This window comes from Mytilus edulis, chromosome 11, assembly GCF_963676685.1.
Source record: "Mytilus edulis chromosome 11, xbMytEdul2.2, whole genome shotgun sequence".
In the NCBI taxonomy this organism is placed as follows: Eukaryota; Metazoa; Mollusca; class Bivalvia; order Mytilida; family Mytilidae; genus Mytilus; species Mytilus edulis.
The window spans coordinates 65,147,252-65,166,598 of record NC_092354.1 but is presented as its reverse complement, the minus strand read 5'-3'; the positions used below and the strand labels follow the sequence as shown (position 1 = coordinate 65,166,598).

Below are 19,347 nucleotides of genomic sequence, written 5' to 3'. Positions count from 1 at the left end.
AAGATCAATTGAGCATGCCCTTCAATCACCAGATAGAAGGCTTGCCTGTCTTCCCACACCACAAAAGCCTGAAGTATTTTCAGGATCATCATTACTAGTATGTAGGGTAGGCTAGAAATCATCTATGTTTTGTAAGAACATAATCTCAATTTGTGTATGAGTCAAAGGGAGACTGACCATACAATTAGTTATTATTTCCAGAATATAGTGTGCAGTACAACATCAATTTTTTTCACATGTGTAGAAAGTAATGATGCCTACATTATGTCACATGATAGACTTAATAAACTATCGCATCTCGGAACTGGTGTACCAATCAATCGAAATTTTTATTCTGCATCTTTGACATATAAATAGTGGAAGACTTCTTCAAAATTATTTTTTTTGTAACGCTGAAGGGAATTCAGATTAAGGCAGACAACACAATTTCATGAACAGAAACCACTAAAAATTGATTTAAATAATTTAATTCTGTCATCAACATGAAACATAAACAGAGTTTTACATACATAATTTAACAAGTCTTTTTTATATAACTTACTGTTTCCACCAAAACTAAAATGAAATGGCTTCATAAAAATAAATTTTGTGAAATTTAACTTTTGTTACATTAACATACATGTATTGTTTAGAATACAAATAGTCTCAACCACTTTTCAGCAAACAAACCTAAGCGCTAGTCATCATATCATGCTTTTCATGATCAGTTCAATGTCTGACAGTACATATTAAAAGCATTAATAAGGGTGATTCCATTCATTTTTTAAAAGGGGGTTACAACCATATGTCCCCATTCAAAAGCAGTGAGCATCAAAAAAGAGAGGGGATTCCTATCCCTGATGGAAAAGAGTTATTGATGTCAATTTTCCCAATTAAAAAGTACACAAAGTTTTAAAATCTGGAACTCAAGTAGCCTGAATCTTGGGATTTGTGCTCAGTTTTTTTTCTGAATTTGAATGAAATGATGCCAAAATGGCTACAAAAAAAATTATTCATCAATAAAATGCAGAGTTAGCAAAACATTCCATATTCTTTAAAAGTAAATATCCAAAATATCTTGTTTGCATTTAGAAGACACAAACTAAAATAATTGTCCATCCATAAAAAGTGACCTCTTCAGTTGTTTGTAAATTTAAATATATTTGTGATCATTTATTCCTTAAACAAATAAAAATAATGCATGAAATATAAGCTTGCATTTCAAATTTCAATACATGTATCATTATTTGATTGGTGCATGTCCAGAAATCTGAAATTAAAACATAAAAAAACCAATGGCTATAATAAATGCACACCCAAATCTCTGAATTTACAGTATATCTGAATGTAATGTAAATTAAGAAATTATTGTAAGGTTTTTCCTGATACAAATTACTGACTTGCAGTCTGATATCTGATACTTTCAGATTATTACATGGCATTTTTCATATTGCATGTATTATCAGCCCTAGGTTCAATGTCAGCCCAAGAGCCGCATGGCTCGAGGGCTGATATTGACCGATGGCTGATAATACAGGCAATACGAAAAAATGACATGTTATGATCTTTTTATCATATGCTTCAACAATGGAGAAAAATAACAGATTCATATATTGATCATGTTACGTGGTTCACAGATGGAACTTCAAAGTGTGAAAAGTTCACGGACGTTGCACCCCTAATTTAGTACATTCTATATGAAATCTTTCTATCTATGCCTCAACAGAGACGAAAAATATTTTAATATGGACGAATCGCCAAAAAATCTATTCAACAATATACATAATGGACACTGTTTGGAAAACTCAACCTATTTTAAAGTAACTTACTAAATTATGGTTGAAACGTTTAAAAAATGCATTAACTCAAAAATTTGTTGTTTTTTTTCATTTTTTTTTTTTTATTATTATTATACACAATATATACTTTCCATTATCCAAATTATTGTTTTGTACACTACTTTGTAATGCTTTTCACTGAAACGTAGCATTGAGGTGTATCCTCCGGAATTTGCCGAGTATTACCGGAATGCCATGCGATTACGTTACAGAAAGGCATGTGATAACAATAGAAGCATGTGATAAACTTTTCATATCAGCCCGCTAAGCACCAATTCGAAAAATATGGAATTTACATTAATTTAATGCTATTATCATACAGTAAAAATCATATGTTATTTAGTCTAAGTATATGATAAATATATATCTGTATGCAGCTTTTCCTTAAATCACAATTATTAATCTCGCATTCATAAAAAATCACAATATCAAATGCACAAAATAATAAATACGGATATTCTAAATCTTTATGATTTGATACAATGACAACTAGAGCATGATCTTGATACAAAGTGGGTCTCATTGGGGTCTAAGCGTGACGCGGGATTGCTGATTTTTTGTAAGCGTGACACGTGAAAGTCAAATTATTGTGTCCGGAAAACGGGAAATGAGGTCTAGCGGGACCCGGGAAATGACAAAAAAATGAGAATTGCTTACGTAAATAGTGTAAGCCGGAAACGTAATCTGACAAAATAGTAAGCGGGATCCGGGATCGGAACCCCCCAATGAGACCCCCCCTGATGACCTTATGTTGACCTCTACATGTCTTCTACTTATTTATGTTGTTTCTTGGCTGTCTCATTGACAAATACATGATATACTCAACTTCATCTTTTATCGATAAACACAACAACAATATTGCTGACCAAAATAGCATGATTTCAGGGCTTGATTCGTAAAAACTACGGTAACTTCCCACAAGCTGGCATCTGTGAAATTTAAATTATTCAAGAACAGACACCTGTATAGCAATTTTTTGGCACTGCAGTTTACATATTAATCAAGTGCACACATCCTTACAGCTGATTTCATCACTTCACTTCACAAAGAAGTTTGTAAATTATTTATTCTGCTCTGTCTCCGCCATAAATTTAAAACCATTAGCGATAGCTTTCTGGATCAGTTTTCTTGACTCCATAAAGAATGTTGAGAACTGGATGTGTGGGTATTTGTCAACCATAGCCTCAACTCCTTTCTCTGATACTGAATCACATCTAAAAGGAGAAGATAATAATGGGTGATCTCCCTTTCAACAAAAGTTGATAGATTTATTTCTTCATTTCATTAAACAGTAAACCAATAGAATTTGAAAACATTTATCATAATAACATGTAAGTTGGTTAAAATTTCTGTGCAATGCTTTTTGGTTTATTTAAAATTTCATCAGGTATGAATTTGCAATGAAAATGACTGATCAACTAAAACAGATTTGATACTACCCTAACTATGCCTAATTTGCATTGTTTTGGTATCTACTAAAAGAAATAGAATCAAACATCACCAAAAAATCTAAGATGAATCAAAGTCCTATGGTAAGATTCAATCAATATCAGACTTTTGCTATATTTTGTTCACGCATCAGTGACAATACAATGGAATTTGATGCGACTGTCATACAAGTGAGAGGTATATCTAGCTATAAAACCAGGTTTAGACCACCATTTTCTACATGAGAAAATGCCTGTACCAAGTCAGGAATATGACAGTTCTTGTCCATTTGTTTTTGATGCGTTTTGTTATATGATTTTGCTATGTGATTATAGATTTTCCGAATTGATTTTCCTCTGAGTTCAGTATTTTTGTGATTTTACTTTTTGCTATGAATGTCCTTCTACATGTTCTAGTAGATAAATAATCTTTTTTGTCTGATGTGCTTCATAATTTGTAGTCACAATTTTTTGTTTCTGATGTATATTTTTATTTAAAGAGTCATTAATGGTGATCTGGCCACTGACCATAACCTACCTAATAAGTCCTAGATATTTAAGAGCTGGACAGTTTTCAGTGACAGCCCATATTCCACGGTCAGTAATATCCTTACACCAACCTAAGTCTAATTTTACTATACTCCTTCCATGTGATGCTATGCCCATTAATCCTGCAAAGATAAAGGTATTAATATTTTTTGTATCATTCAAAGATTTAAAAAATATTTGAAAATTCTGGACAAGCTGTTCAATTTTTATCAAAATAAATTTTAAAACTAGATATCTTTAATAATTATTAAGGGAGTACAGAACACCTACAGGAGTTAACTCTTAAAATTCAGCTGAATGTTTAAACAACATTCTGTTAGTGAGGAGAAATCAAGCTTTTTAACAATCAAAATTAGTATTTGTCAAACTGCTATGCATCCAACCAAAATATTTTGTAAATTGAGTGGTTCAAATTTCTAGAAATTTTCATATTTTTTGTCAACAGGTCAGAGTAAATATTTTGTCAAAACTTTATGAAAATTAAACGAGCCAAATCTGTTTTAGTCAAAGTGTTGGGTACCCCCTCAATAAAAAAAAATAAAAATTTCAAAACAGGAAAGATGAATTATTGATGTCCAGTGGCAAATATCACATGTATATTCAAGACAAGATCATGTTAGTGCTATATACATGCTCATATCATTTTAAGATGTCCTTTTAGAAGTTAATAAGAGTTAAGTGAAAACATTTTACCCAATCAGGAAACAATCTTTTGACTCCATTGCATAGCCTGAACCCCTTATACACCTTATCCATGTTCGTCTGCCATTACTGGACATCACAAAGGTTCTTGTAAAATTTTGACATTATAATACAAAATATCTGACTCCACCTTGGAAAAGTGATTGTTGTATGACGTCAAAAGTTCAAGTGGAGCAGATTTCCCAAAAGCAATAAGTGTACTGTACTACCCTATAATTGAATTCCCTTTGTTTTTTAAAGAATTTTCTTCCAAAGGCCAATGAAATGAGAAAGAGGTATATAGTGCAGTATGTCATTTATTACAGGTCATCTTTATGAATAACTCCTGGTCTTGGCAAGGATGACTCATAAACTACAACATACTACCTTGAAGATTGACTAGTAAAAGGTCACAAAGTCACATGAATTTGAAAAATTAAAACTATTTGCAATAAAAAAAAAATGGGTCCATAGTGCACAGATGCCCCACCTGCACTATTTTTTTGTTTTCGTTCAGTGGACCGTGAAATTGAGGTAAAAACTCTAATTTGGCATTAAAATTAGAAAGATCATATCATAGGGAACATGTGTACTAAGTTTCAATTTGATTTCAACTTCATCAAAAACTACCTTGACCAAAAAATTTAACCTGTAGCGGGAGAGCGAACAAAAGAAATCACCAACAAAATCACATACCAAAAAAATAATAATGCCCCTACGTTCGGCATAAAAAGCCATATGACATGTGATTTGAAGCTTAAGGAAGCTCGCGGGTATAAGATTTTCAGAAAAAAATTAAACTTTGTTTTTTCATTACAAATTTCATTAATTATCGTAAGTAGTTGTTACTTTGTCATATGGTACAAAAATCAATCTAAAAAATTTATTCGTGTTGACCCCAGGCGACTTTTAAAATGTAGATATCATTGAAAAAGCTCCAAATTATCTCCCTTTGGTGCAAAAATGCCATTTTTTGGCATTAAAATTGAAATATCTTTTTTTAACTCATCGGTGACCTATATTTTTTATTGTTGTTTTCAAATAAGCTGTACACAAACTAAATAATTGTAAAATGTAAGCGATTTCTGTAATTTAGTTCTTTTTTATTTCGATATTACCGCTATTTCTCCTATTAGTTCAACAGAAAACTAGAGGCTCTAAAGAGCCTGTGTCGCTCACCTTGGTCTATGTGCATATCAAACAAAGGACACAAATGGATTCATGACAAAATTGTATTTTGGTGATGGTGATGTGTTTCAAGTTCTTACTTTACTGAACGATTTTGCTTCTTACAATTATATCTATAATGAACTTTGCCCATTAGTAACAGAGAACTATATTTGGTAAAAATTTACATAAATTTACCAAATTAATGAAAATTGTCAAAAATTGACTATAAAGGGCAATAACTCCTTAAGGGGTCAATTGACCATTTAGGTCATGTTGACTTATTTGTAGATCTTACTTTGCTGAACATTATTGCTGTTTACAGTTTATCTCTATCAATAATAGTATTCAAGATAACCAAAAACGGCAAAATTTCTTTAAAAATTACCAATTGGAGGGCAGCAACACAACAACCAGTTGTCCAATTTATCTGAAAAATTCAGGGCAGATAAATATTGACTTGATTAACAATTTAACTTCATGTCAGATTTGCTCTAAATGCTTTGGTTTCATAGTTATAAGCCAAAAACTGCATTTTACCCCTATGTTCTATATTTAGCCGTGGTGGCCATCTTGGTTGAATGGCCAGGTCATCGGACACATTTTTCAAACTAGATACCCCAAAGATGATTGTGGCCTAGTAGTTTCAGTGGAGATTTTGTAAAAGATTACTTAGATTTATGAAAAATGGTTAAAAATTTACTATAAAGGGCAATAACTTCTAAAGGGGTCAACTGACCATTTCGGTCATGTTGACTTATTTGTAAATCTAACTTTGCTGAACATTATTGATGTTTACAGTTTATCTCTATCTATAATAATATTCAAGATAATAACCAAAAACAGCAAAATTTCCTCAAAATTACCAATTCAGGGGCAGCAACCCAACAACGGGTTGACTGATTCAACTGAAAATTTCAGGGCAGATAGATCTTGACCTGATAAACATTTTTATCTATGTCAGATTTCCTCAAAATGCTTTGGTTTTTGAGTTATAAGCCAAAAACTGCATTTTACCCCTATGTTCTATTTTTAGCTGTGGCGTCCATCTTAGTTGGTTGACCAGGTCACGCCACACATTTTTTAAACTAGATACCCCAAAGATGATTGTGGCCAAGTTTGGATTAATTTGGCCCAGTAGTTTCAGAGGAGAAGATTTTTGTAAAAGATTACATTAATTTACGAAAAATGGTTAAAAATTGATCATAAAGGGCAATAACTCCTAAACGGGTCAACTGACCATTTTGGTCATGTTGACTTATTTGTAGATCTTACTTTGCTGAACATTATTGCTGTTTACAGTTTATCTCTATCTATAATAATATTCAAGATAATAACCAAAAACAGCAAAATTTCCTCAAAATTACCAATTCAGGGGCAGCAACCCAACAACCAATTGACCGATTCATCTGAAAATTTCAGGGCAGATAGATCTTGACCTGATAAACATTTTCAACCATGTCAGATTTCCTCAAAATGCTTTGGTTTTTGAGTTATAAGCCAAAAACTGCATTTTACCCCTATGTTCTATTTTTAGCCGTGGCGGCCATCTTTGTTGGTTGACCAGGTCACGCCACACATTTTTTTTTAACTAGATACCCCAAAGATGATTGTGGCCAAGTTTGGATTAATTTGGCCCAGTATTTTCAGAGGAGAAGATTTTTGTAAAAGATTACTTTAATTTATGAAAAATGGTTAAAAATTGACTATAAAGGGCAATAACTCCTAAACGGGTCAACTGACCATTTTGGTCATGTTGACTTATTTGTAAATCTAACTTTGCTGAACATTATTGCTGTTTACAGTTTATCTCTATCTATAATAATATTCAAGATAACCAAAAACAGCAAAATTTCCTCAAAATTACCAATTCAGGGGCAGCAACCCAACAATCGATTGACCGATTCATCTGAAAATTTCAGGGCAGATAGATCTTGACCTGATAAACATTTTTACCCCCATGTCAGATTTGCTCTAAATGCTTTGGTTTTTGAGTTATAAGCCAAAAACTGCATTTTACCCCTATGTTCTATTTTTAGCCGTGGCGGCCATCTTGGTTGGTTGACCGGGTCACGCCACACATTTTTTAAACTAGATACCCAAATGATGATTGTGGCCAAGTTTGGTTTGATTTGGCCGAGTAGTTTCAGAGGAGAAGATTTTTGTAAAAGCTAACGCCGGACGACGACGGACGACGAACGCCGGACACAAAGTGATGAGAAAAGCTCACTTGGCCCTTTGGGCCAGGTGAGCTAAAAAGGACATTAACAAAAATGTATGCTTCTTTCGAAGGCAGATTGTGAACGTAAATGAACGGTGACCCCATTTTTTTATTTCATTTTTCTATTAGGTATAAGATAAAGTTCATTTATAGAAAAATATAGCGAAATCCTCTATTAAGTAAAAATTTTGATTTAGACCCGCGAGCCCCCTTAACATACATCTATATATGAACTATGATTTTACCTTCATCACTTAAACTACAGTTAACACAAAACAATTTTGTTATCTTCTGCCCATATCTAACCACTTCCTGTATACATCTGTCATCTATAGTCAGGTTCAGTGAAAGGTTTAAACACTCCAGGTTATCACACTTTCTTGTAAGCTGTGAAACGATTGCTGCAGTAATACTACCACCAGGCAGATTTGATATATCAAGGTATTCTAATTTCTTCATCTGAAGATAGAAGAATTAACATGTTGAATGACACGTATACAAAAATAAATTAAATCCCATATTGCCATTTTCAAACCAACACCAGCCTTTTAAATGGATTTTAAGTTCAAATATTCAAAATGTTATATAAAATTCAACTTAAGAAAGAAATGATCATAAAAAGTAGTAACAAACTTAAAATAATACAATGTTTGATTTTGATTTTATGTGTTTATCAACGCCACTTTTAAGCTTTTTTACCACTGCTTTCTGGCTATTTTGGTGGCTGTCAGTTTTTATTGGTGGACGAAGCCAAAGTACCTGGAGAAAACCACTGACCATGCTGACCGTCGATAGGAAAACTGACCATACTATTTTTAATGAAGATAGTGAATGAAACTTATACAAAATAAAATTAAATCCAATATTGTCATTTTCAAACCAACATCAGCCTAAGAAAAGGATTTCAAGTTCTAATTCCTAATCTGTTATATATAGAATACAACTTGACAATGAATTGATCATAAAATAAGCAACTAAGATTTATACAATATTATATGAAACTAAAAATGTACATATATTCTAAAACTTTATCAATCTGAGTGTTAAAAATCAATCATTTCTATAAAATCAGTTGACATGAACTTGATTTACCAAACAACTGGCGAGTGCCGACAGACAGATATTACAATATATGGAACCACTCATGAGTCAGCATGCCATAATTACTTGTGTTTTTACCTTATATATAGAACATATTCCAGTGTCTGTGATGTTACAATTTGTTAATGACACCGATGACTTTTATTCTTACCCTATATATAGAACATATCCCAGTATCTGTGATGTTACAGTTAGCTAAGGACAATGTCTTTAAGTCCCGACAGTTTTCTGCCAACATTCTCACAGATTGATCTGTAACCTGGAAACCAGACAAAACAGAATAATTGAAAATATGTTTATTATACTTTAAAATATCAATTTCAGAGTGGAAATCAGAATTAACATGAATAACTATTAGTTTGTTATAGAAGTAAATTACAGGAATATGACTGTTGTTTTATCATTTGTTTGATGTGTTTTTAACCTTTTGATTTTGTCATTCGATAAGAGACCTTTTGTTCTGAATTTTCCGGGGAGTTTGGTATTTTTTGTTATTTTACTTTTACAAGGTCTTCAACAAAATTTTTTCTCAGACTGTTGAAATAAGTTTGCTCTTTGACTGAAGTCTAACTACTTTGGATGTTGTTTGCATCTATATTCTCTGGACCTACTCGATAATCCAGAAAATAATTTTTTTGGATCATAGTTTAGAGCTGCCTTACCTCTAACCTAAGTTACCTATTACAAGATCCAGTACGGATTTTCAAAGTTATGGTAGCTTTGAGATACATGTACCTTACCAATTTTTTTTTAGGATCATGTGAATTTTAGACCGAAACCTTGACCTTTGACCAATATATTAACCTTATAAAATTGGTTCAATGATATTTTTAATGAAATGACAGAGTTGAACAACCTTTACCTCTTGCTGACTTACATAACCTATTATAAAGATCTGTAATATTATTTTGTTAAAGTTGTGACAATTTTGATCTTCCTTGACCTTTCACATACCCTTACCTTATTACAATGATCAAGTATAATATTTTCTAAGTTATGACAGTTATGAACTTAACCTTGACCTTCGACATACAATGTTACTTATTACAATGATCCAGTATAATATTTTCTAAGTTATGACAGTTATGAACATAATCTTGACCTTCGACATACAATGTTACCTTATTACAATGATCAAGTATAATATTTTCTAAGTTATGACAGCATGAACTTAACCTTGACCTCTGACATACAATCATACCTTGTTACAATGATCCAGTATAATATTTTCCAAGTGATGACAGTTATGAACTTAACCTTGACCTCTGACATACAATGTTACCTTATTACAATGATCCAGTATAATATTTTCTAAGTTATGACAGTTATGAACTTAACCTTGACCTCTGACATACAATCTTACCTTGTTACAATGATCCAGTATAATATTTTCTAAGTTATGACAGTTATGAACCTAACCTTGACCTCTGACATACAATCTTACCTTATTACAATGATCCAGTATAATATTTTCTAAGTTCTGACTGATATGAACTTAACCTTGACCTCTGACATACAAACTTACCTTGTTACAATGATCCAGTATAATATTTTCTAAGTTATGACAGTTTTCAGCAATCCTACTAATGCCTACATCAGTCATCTGACTACAGCGACTCAGGACTAATTCCTTTAACTGTTGACATCCTTCTCCAACCTACAAAAAAAATCTACATAAATTTGTATACAAACAAGTATTTATGATATTTGGTGTTGTTGGGGTGCTGTCTACTAAACATATAACTCACTTTTATTTAAAAATGTTCATGTTATTGTTAATACCATAACATGCATGATGATCAACCAAATTACAAACTAACTGTTTCCTAAACTATCAAACAGATTATCAAAATTTATGAATTTAAATTTAAGATATTTTCCATACATGTGATTCAGGCTTATAGAGAGCATAAAATTAAGGAGTATTTTATGTTCATTACGAAATAAAATTGTATGTGACATTCTGCTCTTTGGACAGGTTATTGTCTCTTTGACACATTCCCCATTTCCTTTCTCAATTTCATATAAATATATACATCAAAATACCCCCCCCTCCCTTTTTTTAAACCACCTTCGACTAGAATGTGTGGTTACTTACACTACAGGTCCATTGATCACTGATTCTATAACAACCATCCAGATATAAACACTGTAGATTCTTACATGACGTCCCCTCCTCTCCATGCTCCCCCGCCCCCTTCAGTGTGTAGATACTTACACTACAGGTCCATTGATCACTGATTCTATAACAACCATCTAGATATAAACACTCTTAGGTTCTTACATGATGTCCCCTCCCCTTCAATGGTACCTCCCCCTCCCCTGTTCGTGTAGAAACTTACACTACAGGTCCATTGATCACTGATTCTATAACAACCATCCAGATATAAACACTGTAGATTCTTACATGACGTCCCTACCATCATAAGTACATCATTCTCTACTGAAAAACATCTGAGAAAAAATACATATTACAATGTATTTGAAATGTTTTATAAGATCATAGAAATTATGCATATCAAGTATATTGACAATGACATACTGCAACAAAATGGTAATTTTTTAACATACACATCACCATTCATTTCCATTGGTATGGTATAAGAAAGCAGATGCATAGAATTGACAAAACTTCTGAACAGTTCCTTGTGCTCTGCTAATATGGAATAGACATAATGTTGAAGGCTGTACATTGACAGAATGGTTTACTTTTATAAATTGTTATTTGGATAGACAGTTGTCCCATTGACACTCATCTTCCTATATCTATATATATTTGTACAAAAAATAATAAATTATTTACATCTAAAGAAACTGATCATTCAACAAGAAGTGCTTGCAACACATATGTATAATGATGACTATAATCAATGATAATATTCCTGCACTTACAATGCCAGACTTTCTGATTTCTATATTATGTAAGAGTGGGAGTATGGTCAACTTTAGTCCAAATAGTTATGACGTTTGGCAAGGCTATTTTATTTTTTTCTTTATAAATATAAGGCGTCATAAGTATTTGGACTAGGTCAACTTGTGCGATATGCATTAAAATGGTGAAAAAGGATGAACAGCCAAAGGAAAGTCTTTTCTACCACATGTACCACTATAAACATTTAGCTAATAAACTTGATGTATAATTAGAATGTGCTTACCTGGTTAACTTCAGTTTTTGTAGATGTTTACACTTAACGCATACCAGGCTGATTCCATGACTGGTAAGTATCTTAGTGTCTTCCAGATTTATATTGGTGACTCTATCACTGTATGAAGTCAAGCGTGACAACACATTATCGTCTGCTCTGTGCTGATGACTTAGATCAATTGATCTCCAGAGGTCAGGGTCATGACACAGGTTATACCATGTTTTGCACACCAAGCTTGCCTGACATAATAGTTCACACATTGTTAAAGATTTAAATATCTGCAGTAAAATATTCATCGGCAGTCTGTTTATACTTGACTGAAACTGTGTATCAGCATTGTTTGAGGAGTCATCTCCCTTGAGTAGAAAATAAGGTGAGCCATTTTGATCTTCAGCGGTATTAATCATGTTAATTGTTGTTTCTCGATTCAATGAATCAGTCTGTGTAGCTGAATCAGACATGCTTCTAAAGTTAAATACATATTTAACAGATTGACGACTATTATAACCATCTCCTAGTAACACTGTATGAGTCATGTTTGACCTTGACCCAGTACCACCAAATGTTAAGGTCATTTCAGTATGACGACTTGGCTGAATTTTAAATGTTGATTCAGACCTATCTGATCTGGCAGAGTCTATTTGATTATCTGAACTATCACTGTCTGATGAGGAGGAATTCAAGTTCTCAACAGGGATTATCTCCCCTGTATCATCAACAACAATGTTAGCAGGACTTCTATTCCGACTAAATCTTGTGTCATGAGAACAACTTGGCATACTTTCAACATCTCGACAAGGTTGACTGGGTTTCGTAAAAGATGATATATTTTGTGATGTTACCCAGTCAACAAGTATATCAGATGGCATTGGTGCCTCTTCACTACCTGACCTTGAACTTGACCTTGAATCTTCATCAACTTCCTGTAAGTTGTTATGGCAACCCTGCATGTTATCATCTTCATCTGGACTCTGTGACCTTGAACCTCTGTCTGTATTTTCTGTATTACTGTTTGCATTGCTGTCAGTTCCCATAGTGCAGGTTGCAGCATCAGCTGCTTTTACTTGAACTTTGCCCTCATCTGCACTTTCACTCTGAACTTTATCCCTTTCTGTGCATCTTTTCTTACAAGGTTGGTCAGAGTCTGAATCCATTTCTAAAATGTATTGTAAACTTTATCAAGAACATCAACATCTATATCAGTATATTTCATGTATTTAAAACCCCAATAATTTTAGACTATATAGGCATGTATCTAAATATTTAAATTTAATTCACAAACTGCAGATCCAGAAAGTCATATTGACCCTTACAATCTAAAAAATCCATGTTAACTTTGAAAATCTTTTTTTTTGTCTATATTGAAACCATTAAGAAGCGTACGAAAAGTAAAAATATGTAAAGTATTCATGTTTGAAATCCAGAGTTTACATAAATATGACGTCACATTGTTAAGTTGCTAAAGACAAGGCAACAGTTTCACTGACCTTTTCATTTATGGCATTTTGAAATTTATTTTAATATGTGGCATTAGAATGGAGATACATGTAACTGTATTGTATTTTAAGCAGCTTGGCCTTCGTAAAACTTGATTTTACTGTTGCAAATAACTGTTTACCAATCTCCGCTACGCATCGCTAGGTAAACTCAATTTGCCACAATAAAATCTAAGTGTAGCGAAAGCCAAGCTTTAATACAATACAGTCATCTCCTAATTTACATTATGATAAAAAAAAAATTACATGCTTATTTTTTAATTATATTGTGTTTTTTTTTGTGTTCTGTGAAATTGTTCCTTTTAAAATTGTTATACGATGATGACTGCTGTACCCATATTTTGACTATTTTATTTATTATGTCTGTTTAGTTCACGCATCATTGTAAATATAACAGAATTTGATGAGACTGTCATCAAAGTGAGAGGGTTAGCACTATAAATCCAGGTTTAATCCACCATTGTGTGGGAAGTGGGAATATAAAAAAAAAATATTCTGTTTTGAAAAAATGAGGTGTGGGCGGTCCGTTGAACAAGGTATTAAGTGGTGGCCTTATGGACTGGTAGAACAAGGAATCTTACCCCTCAAAATATTTGTCAACGTCCAATGAAAATTATTGTTACACACTAATTGCATTAGAATAGATTTTATCATGTAAAATAACCAAAATAAGTGTGATTTATTTGTTGCAAAGTGTTTTATAATGGTAAGCGAATTTGGGAATGCAATCGCCCCCTTATCTTTTTATAACCTTGTTTGCATTCTGTACCCTTCTGTGATGAAATGAATGTGATTATAACAAATCTGAAGTTGAAGATTAAATCTTCCATACACTGGCATTACATTGTCAATCAGGGCCTTTTATAGCTGACTATGCGGTATGGGCTTTGCTCATTGTTGAAGGCCATACAGTGACCTATAGATGTTAATGTCTGTGTCATTTTGGTCTTTTGTGGATAGTTATCTCATTGGTAATCATACCACATCTTCTTTTTTATATTACTTTAAAATTTAGTTGGAATACATTTTATTGATAATCATGATAAAAGTATACATGAGGATGGTAACGGCGTTCTTTTAATGACGAATAACGTCAAAATTTATTGCTAATTGACATAACAGTAATTTTTAGTGCATGATGATAAAATGTACACTTTCTTTTAGCAATGGTTAGACCAAAAAAAAAATCAGATGTATTTGAGGAATCAAGTTACTTCTTTTCCCAAAAATAACAGTAATATTTATTTGGGACCCCTGATGAATTAGGATAAGGATATTTTGATGAATCACAATAAAATTTTCACCAATTTGACACAAACAGCAGCCGAAAATGACTGTTTGCTGCCTGACAGTAAAGGGCATTCATACCCTCATACATCAGTCAGGGGTACTACTTGTACAAGTTATTTTTATTTACTTGAAGAAGTAAAAAAATATATACACATATAAGTGAATAAATAATGTTTGAATAATCTCCCCTTAATTTTCTCAAAAAATTACTTGTATATATATTTTCTTACAATCCCACAAAAGTCCTCAAGATTTGAGATGTATATTCATGCCTTTAATGATTTTTCCCAAATTTGCTCAATTTTTTGTATTAGAGTTCAATGTTTCATCTCATTAATTCAACAAAGAAATCATAAGAATTCAATAAAAGAAGATAGGATGACTTTTTTACTTCTACAAGTAAAAATATCTGAATGTCTAAGGGACATAACTCAGCCAATTTTTTTTTTACCTAATAAATATATACAAGTAAATAAAATTCACTTGTATAAGTATCCTACAAATTTACTTTTATAAGTATATTAATATAACTTCTTCAAGTAATTAAAAATAACTTGTACAAGTAGGACCCCTGACTGTACATTTGTGTAATCAAGGATAATAGAAATCATTAGGGTATACGTATGTAAAAGTGAGTATGGTTTGAACAAGTCTATTTCTGTATCGTATCTTTATTCACTATGACCCGACAACAGGGGCGGATCCAGCCATTTAAAAAAAAGGGGGGGGGGGGGGTCATATAGACATATATATACACTTATATTTAAATTTGTCCACCATTATGTAAAATCACAGGTTTCCATAAACTTTGACATAACAATTCAAAAAATTTGAAGTCACAAGTCATGTTGCTTGTAAAATTGCCGGCAGAAGGTTATTCTGAGCAGATTGAAGGTTACTTGGAGCTATAAAATACAAAGAGTCCAGTGTATAATTTATATGTTTATACACCTTATCGTTATTTATCCACCATTACTGGACACCACACAGGTTCCTGTAAAATTTTACGCCCCAATGGAAAAGTGATTGTTGTATGACAGTCTGCACGGTTAGCCACTAGTCCAATGCCCCAGACTAGTAAAATTTCATTCGGACTAGTAAGTTTTTGCAAAACTTTGTTTGGCCCAATAAGAAAAATGTCAGAATATTGGTCTTCTGACTAGTAGTTGAAAAAGTTTTTGGTGCAGACTGGTATGACGGCAATATATCAAGCGGGTCAGCCAGGATTAGCGATAGGGTGTATTGGCTCCTGGGACGCCTTCCAGAAAAATAATAAAATAGCCTTGCCAGACGTCATAATTAGGACTAGGCCATGCCTTCCCTTATTTCACAGGCACAAATTTGTGTCTATCAATGGGAAGGTATGTAGACTATCAAAGGGATAGTAGATTTTCCCAGGGATAGATACAAGTCTCTGTGTCTAATTTATAAACCCTGGTAGTGTTGCCTGTGGTGCATGTACTTGTCAGTGACAAGTAATTGGTATTTGTAGTCTGTAGATTGATACTGTCACAGTTGTTCTGTCAGTGTCATGATGAGGCAGTATTAATGTAAATTATATCAAGCTCTTATAATATTCCAAGACACATTTGATATGTGTTTATAAATGTAGATGTAGACTGTAGTTTACCAATGTTGTGTTACCAGCTAAAATTTCACTGCTAGATTTGTTGTGGAAGAAGACTCACAAAACATCCGAATGTTGAAAAAGTTCCGAATTGACCAACACTTTTGATGACGAAGTACACCTTCATCTTAAAGCGGAAGTAAAGATTGACAGCTTCGTAAATCTAATGCAAAAGCAGATCTTTCGAATGAAGGATAGTGTTAAATTATGGTAAACTGATAACCCTGTGTAGCATTTAAAACAGATTACTATCGCGTTATCGAACCCTATCATAGAGGCTTTGAGTAAACTATTTCAAGTGCAATTTGCACATTTGCATGGCTCTGAGCCTGAGGGTGCAGGGGTGGAAAATGTTGAATTATATTGGACTGAGACAGAGATAGTTCAATTATTAGGTTACACATAATTATATGGAAGTTGCTATTTTATTTAGATCATTGTAGTTGTTGGTCGACTCTCTTCACAGGTTGATTTGCATGTGTTCTAAATGAATATTATCAAGTCAATGCACCTTTAATATCGCTATTTTTCCGCCATTAATGGATATCACAGACACACAGGTTCCAGTAAAATTTTGACGTCACAATACAAAATATCTGACGCCACAATGGAAAAGTGATTGTTATATATGCGTCAAAAGTTCAAGCGGCCGGGATTAGCGATAAGGTGTATACTGCCAGTGTTACCTAGTTGCAGAACCATGCTCATAGTCCAAATAATTATGATGTCTGGCAGGGCTATTTTATTTTTTTCTGGGAGGCTGGCAGGCGTCATAATTATTTGGACTAGCTCATTGACAAAGTGTGCAAAATAAAAAAAAATAAAAAATAAAAAAAGGACCATTAGAGTTACGGTTCCAAAGCTACCAGAAACCTGAATATAGTCTATAAGCAATACACCTTATCACTATTTTGAAATCTGTCACAGTTGACCAGAGAAGATCAAAGAACCTGTCTGGCGAGATTTTTTGACACCAAGTCATCATACAATAACCACTATTCCATTGTGGTGTGACATATTTTCTATTGTGACGTCAAAACTTTACGTGAACCTTTGTGATGTCCAGTCATTGCCAGTAAAATGCAAGATACATTGTGTATGTTGCTGCTTTGACATTATGGAAAACTGTAGTATTTTAGTCAAGTCAATTTGGCACTGTTTTGAAAATTTCAAATCCATGTTTTTTTTTTTTTTTTGGGGGGGGGGGGGGGGGGGGGTATAATCATTCTCCATTTCTTCTTTTTTCTACATAAGGGTTGTAATCAGGATATTTTCATGAACAATAACGTTAAAAACTTTGGCCAAATCATGATGTTTTAACAGTAAATTTTGGTGCATGACAATTGGATTTACACTTTCATTGACTTTCTTTTAGACAATATAAAAAATCGATTGATTTTAACAAATCATGTTCAATTTTTTCCCAAACATAACATTTTCATTTCTATTTGAGTCCTACATGTACTTTTGATAAATTACAATAAAAATATTTTGACGCATCAGGGTAAAATTTTAACCAGTTTGCAACTAACGATAGCTGAAAATGACTGTTTGACAACTGACAGTAAAGTGCATTGCTACCCTCCTTCATGCATGTTCATATCATATGTTTTGGTAGGTGATAGGCATTGGTACTTTGCTTTTTCAATGGAAATTGTTATTTCATAATGTGTTCTTAATGGCATGTAAACCCTGAATACAAGGATACAGTTGGTTGATAGGAGAATTGTAACAGGGCAAATTTTATAACGAATAACGGTAAATTGACATTTAATAATGTTAATTTTTAGTGCATGTTGATAAAATGTACATTGTCTTTTTGACACTGAAATAATCTTTGATTTTGACAAATCATGGTAAAAATATAACAAAATAAAAAGTAATGGATAATTATTTAAGACCTCTGATGAATCATGAAAAGGACATTTTGAGGATTCAAGATAATATGCTCATGTGCATATAGATCTTCCCCCTATTTTTTCCTACATGTATGTATATCCCCTTCCGAAACATATGATTCCTATAATGGTAGTAAAAATTCCCTGATTTTTAAGCCCTCTTTAGTCCTGCCCGTTTTTAATTCAAATCTTCTTTCAACCCCAGTCTCCATTTGATAATATTACAGGGAGATAACTCTGTAAATATCAGCAGTATGTTTCAATCATCTTCTATTGTTGTAGGAAAATTATTAAAGCTTCTCAATGGTCTTAATAAGTGTTTGTAAAACAGCTATATATCCAATGAAATTTTTCTGATAAAATGTGTGGGGTAATTTTTGATATTTTCACAATTTGTCAATCATGTCAATTCGCAACACTCATGACAGGTATTTAAAATATTTTGTCAAAATTTTATGAAAATTGAACGAGCGAAATTAATTTTAGTTAAGGCAGGGAACAGACTACAGTATATCTAATAGGAAATGAATCTTTTCAGTACAAAATTAATAAAATCTTGGACTTTATGAGACGTCTCAAGATTTATGGGTTTTGGTAGCTTTTGACTGAAATACTCAATAAATAAACCACATAATTCTAATTGTAAATAAAAACAAGTTTTATCATAAAGTACATATATTTTGTCATAAACAAGTAAAAAAGTAGTACCCCTGACTGACATATGGCTACAGTAATTTCCTATGAAGATAAATGTCATGACTTTTTGATAAAAAATTATTGATTGATAAAGTTAAAAAAAAATTGCACAAAAAACAATTCTGACTTAAAAAACATGTCCCTCCCTTGAAGTAATTTTGTATGCAGCATTTCTTGTCATATATAAGTCTTTTATATAGTCTGTCAAAGATAAATATTATAAATTTAATA

At 32.6% G+C, this 19,347-nt stretch overlaps 2 protein-coding genes across 3 annotated transcripts in view; one reads left to right on the top strand and one right to left on the bottom strand.

Moving 5' to 3' along the window:
- Positions 1-451: 451 nt before the first annotated feature.
- LOC139496085 (F-box/LRR-repeat protein 17-like) lies at positions 452-16,562 on the bottom strand. Its single transcript, XM_071284537.1, has 8 exons — positions 16,540-16,562; positions 12,119-13,265; positions 11,306-11,417; positions 10,489-10,620; positions 9,115-9,222; positions 8,108-8,321; positions 3,783-3,915; positions 452-3,031 (listed from the first exon to the last, which is right to left on the bottom strand). Exons 2-8 carry the CDS (start codon positions 13,261-13,263, stop codon positions 2,878-2,880), a joined length of 1,998 nt encoding a protein of 665 aa, XP_071140638.1. The 5' UTR covers positions 13,264-13,265; positions 16,540-16,562; the 3' UTR covers positions 452-2,877.
- Positions 16,407-19,347, top strand: part of LOC139496083 (tyrosine-protein kinase Fer-like) — a 37,052-nt gene continuing 34,111 nt past the window's right edge. Inside the window, exon 1 of one of the 2 annotated variants that reach the window (XM_071284535.1) lies at positions 16,407-16,732. The gene's annotated coding sequence lies outside the window, so the exon portion shown is untranslated. The remainder of the gene's footprint in view (positions 16,733-19,347) is intronic. The other variant, XM_071284532.1, reaches the window with a different exon arrangement.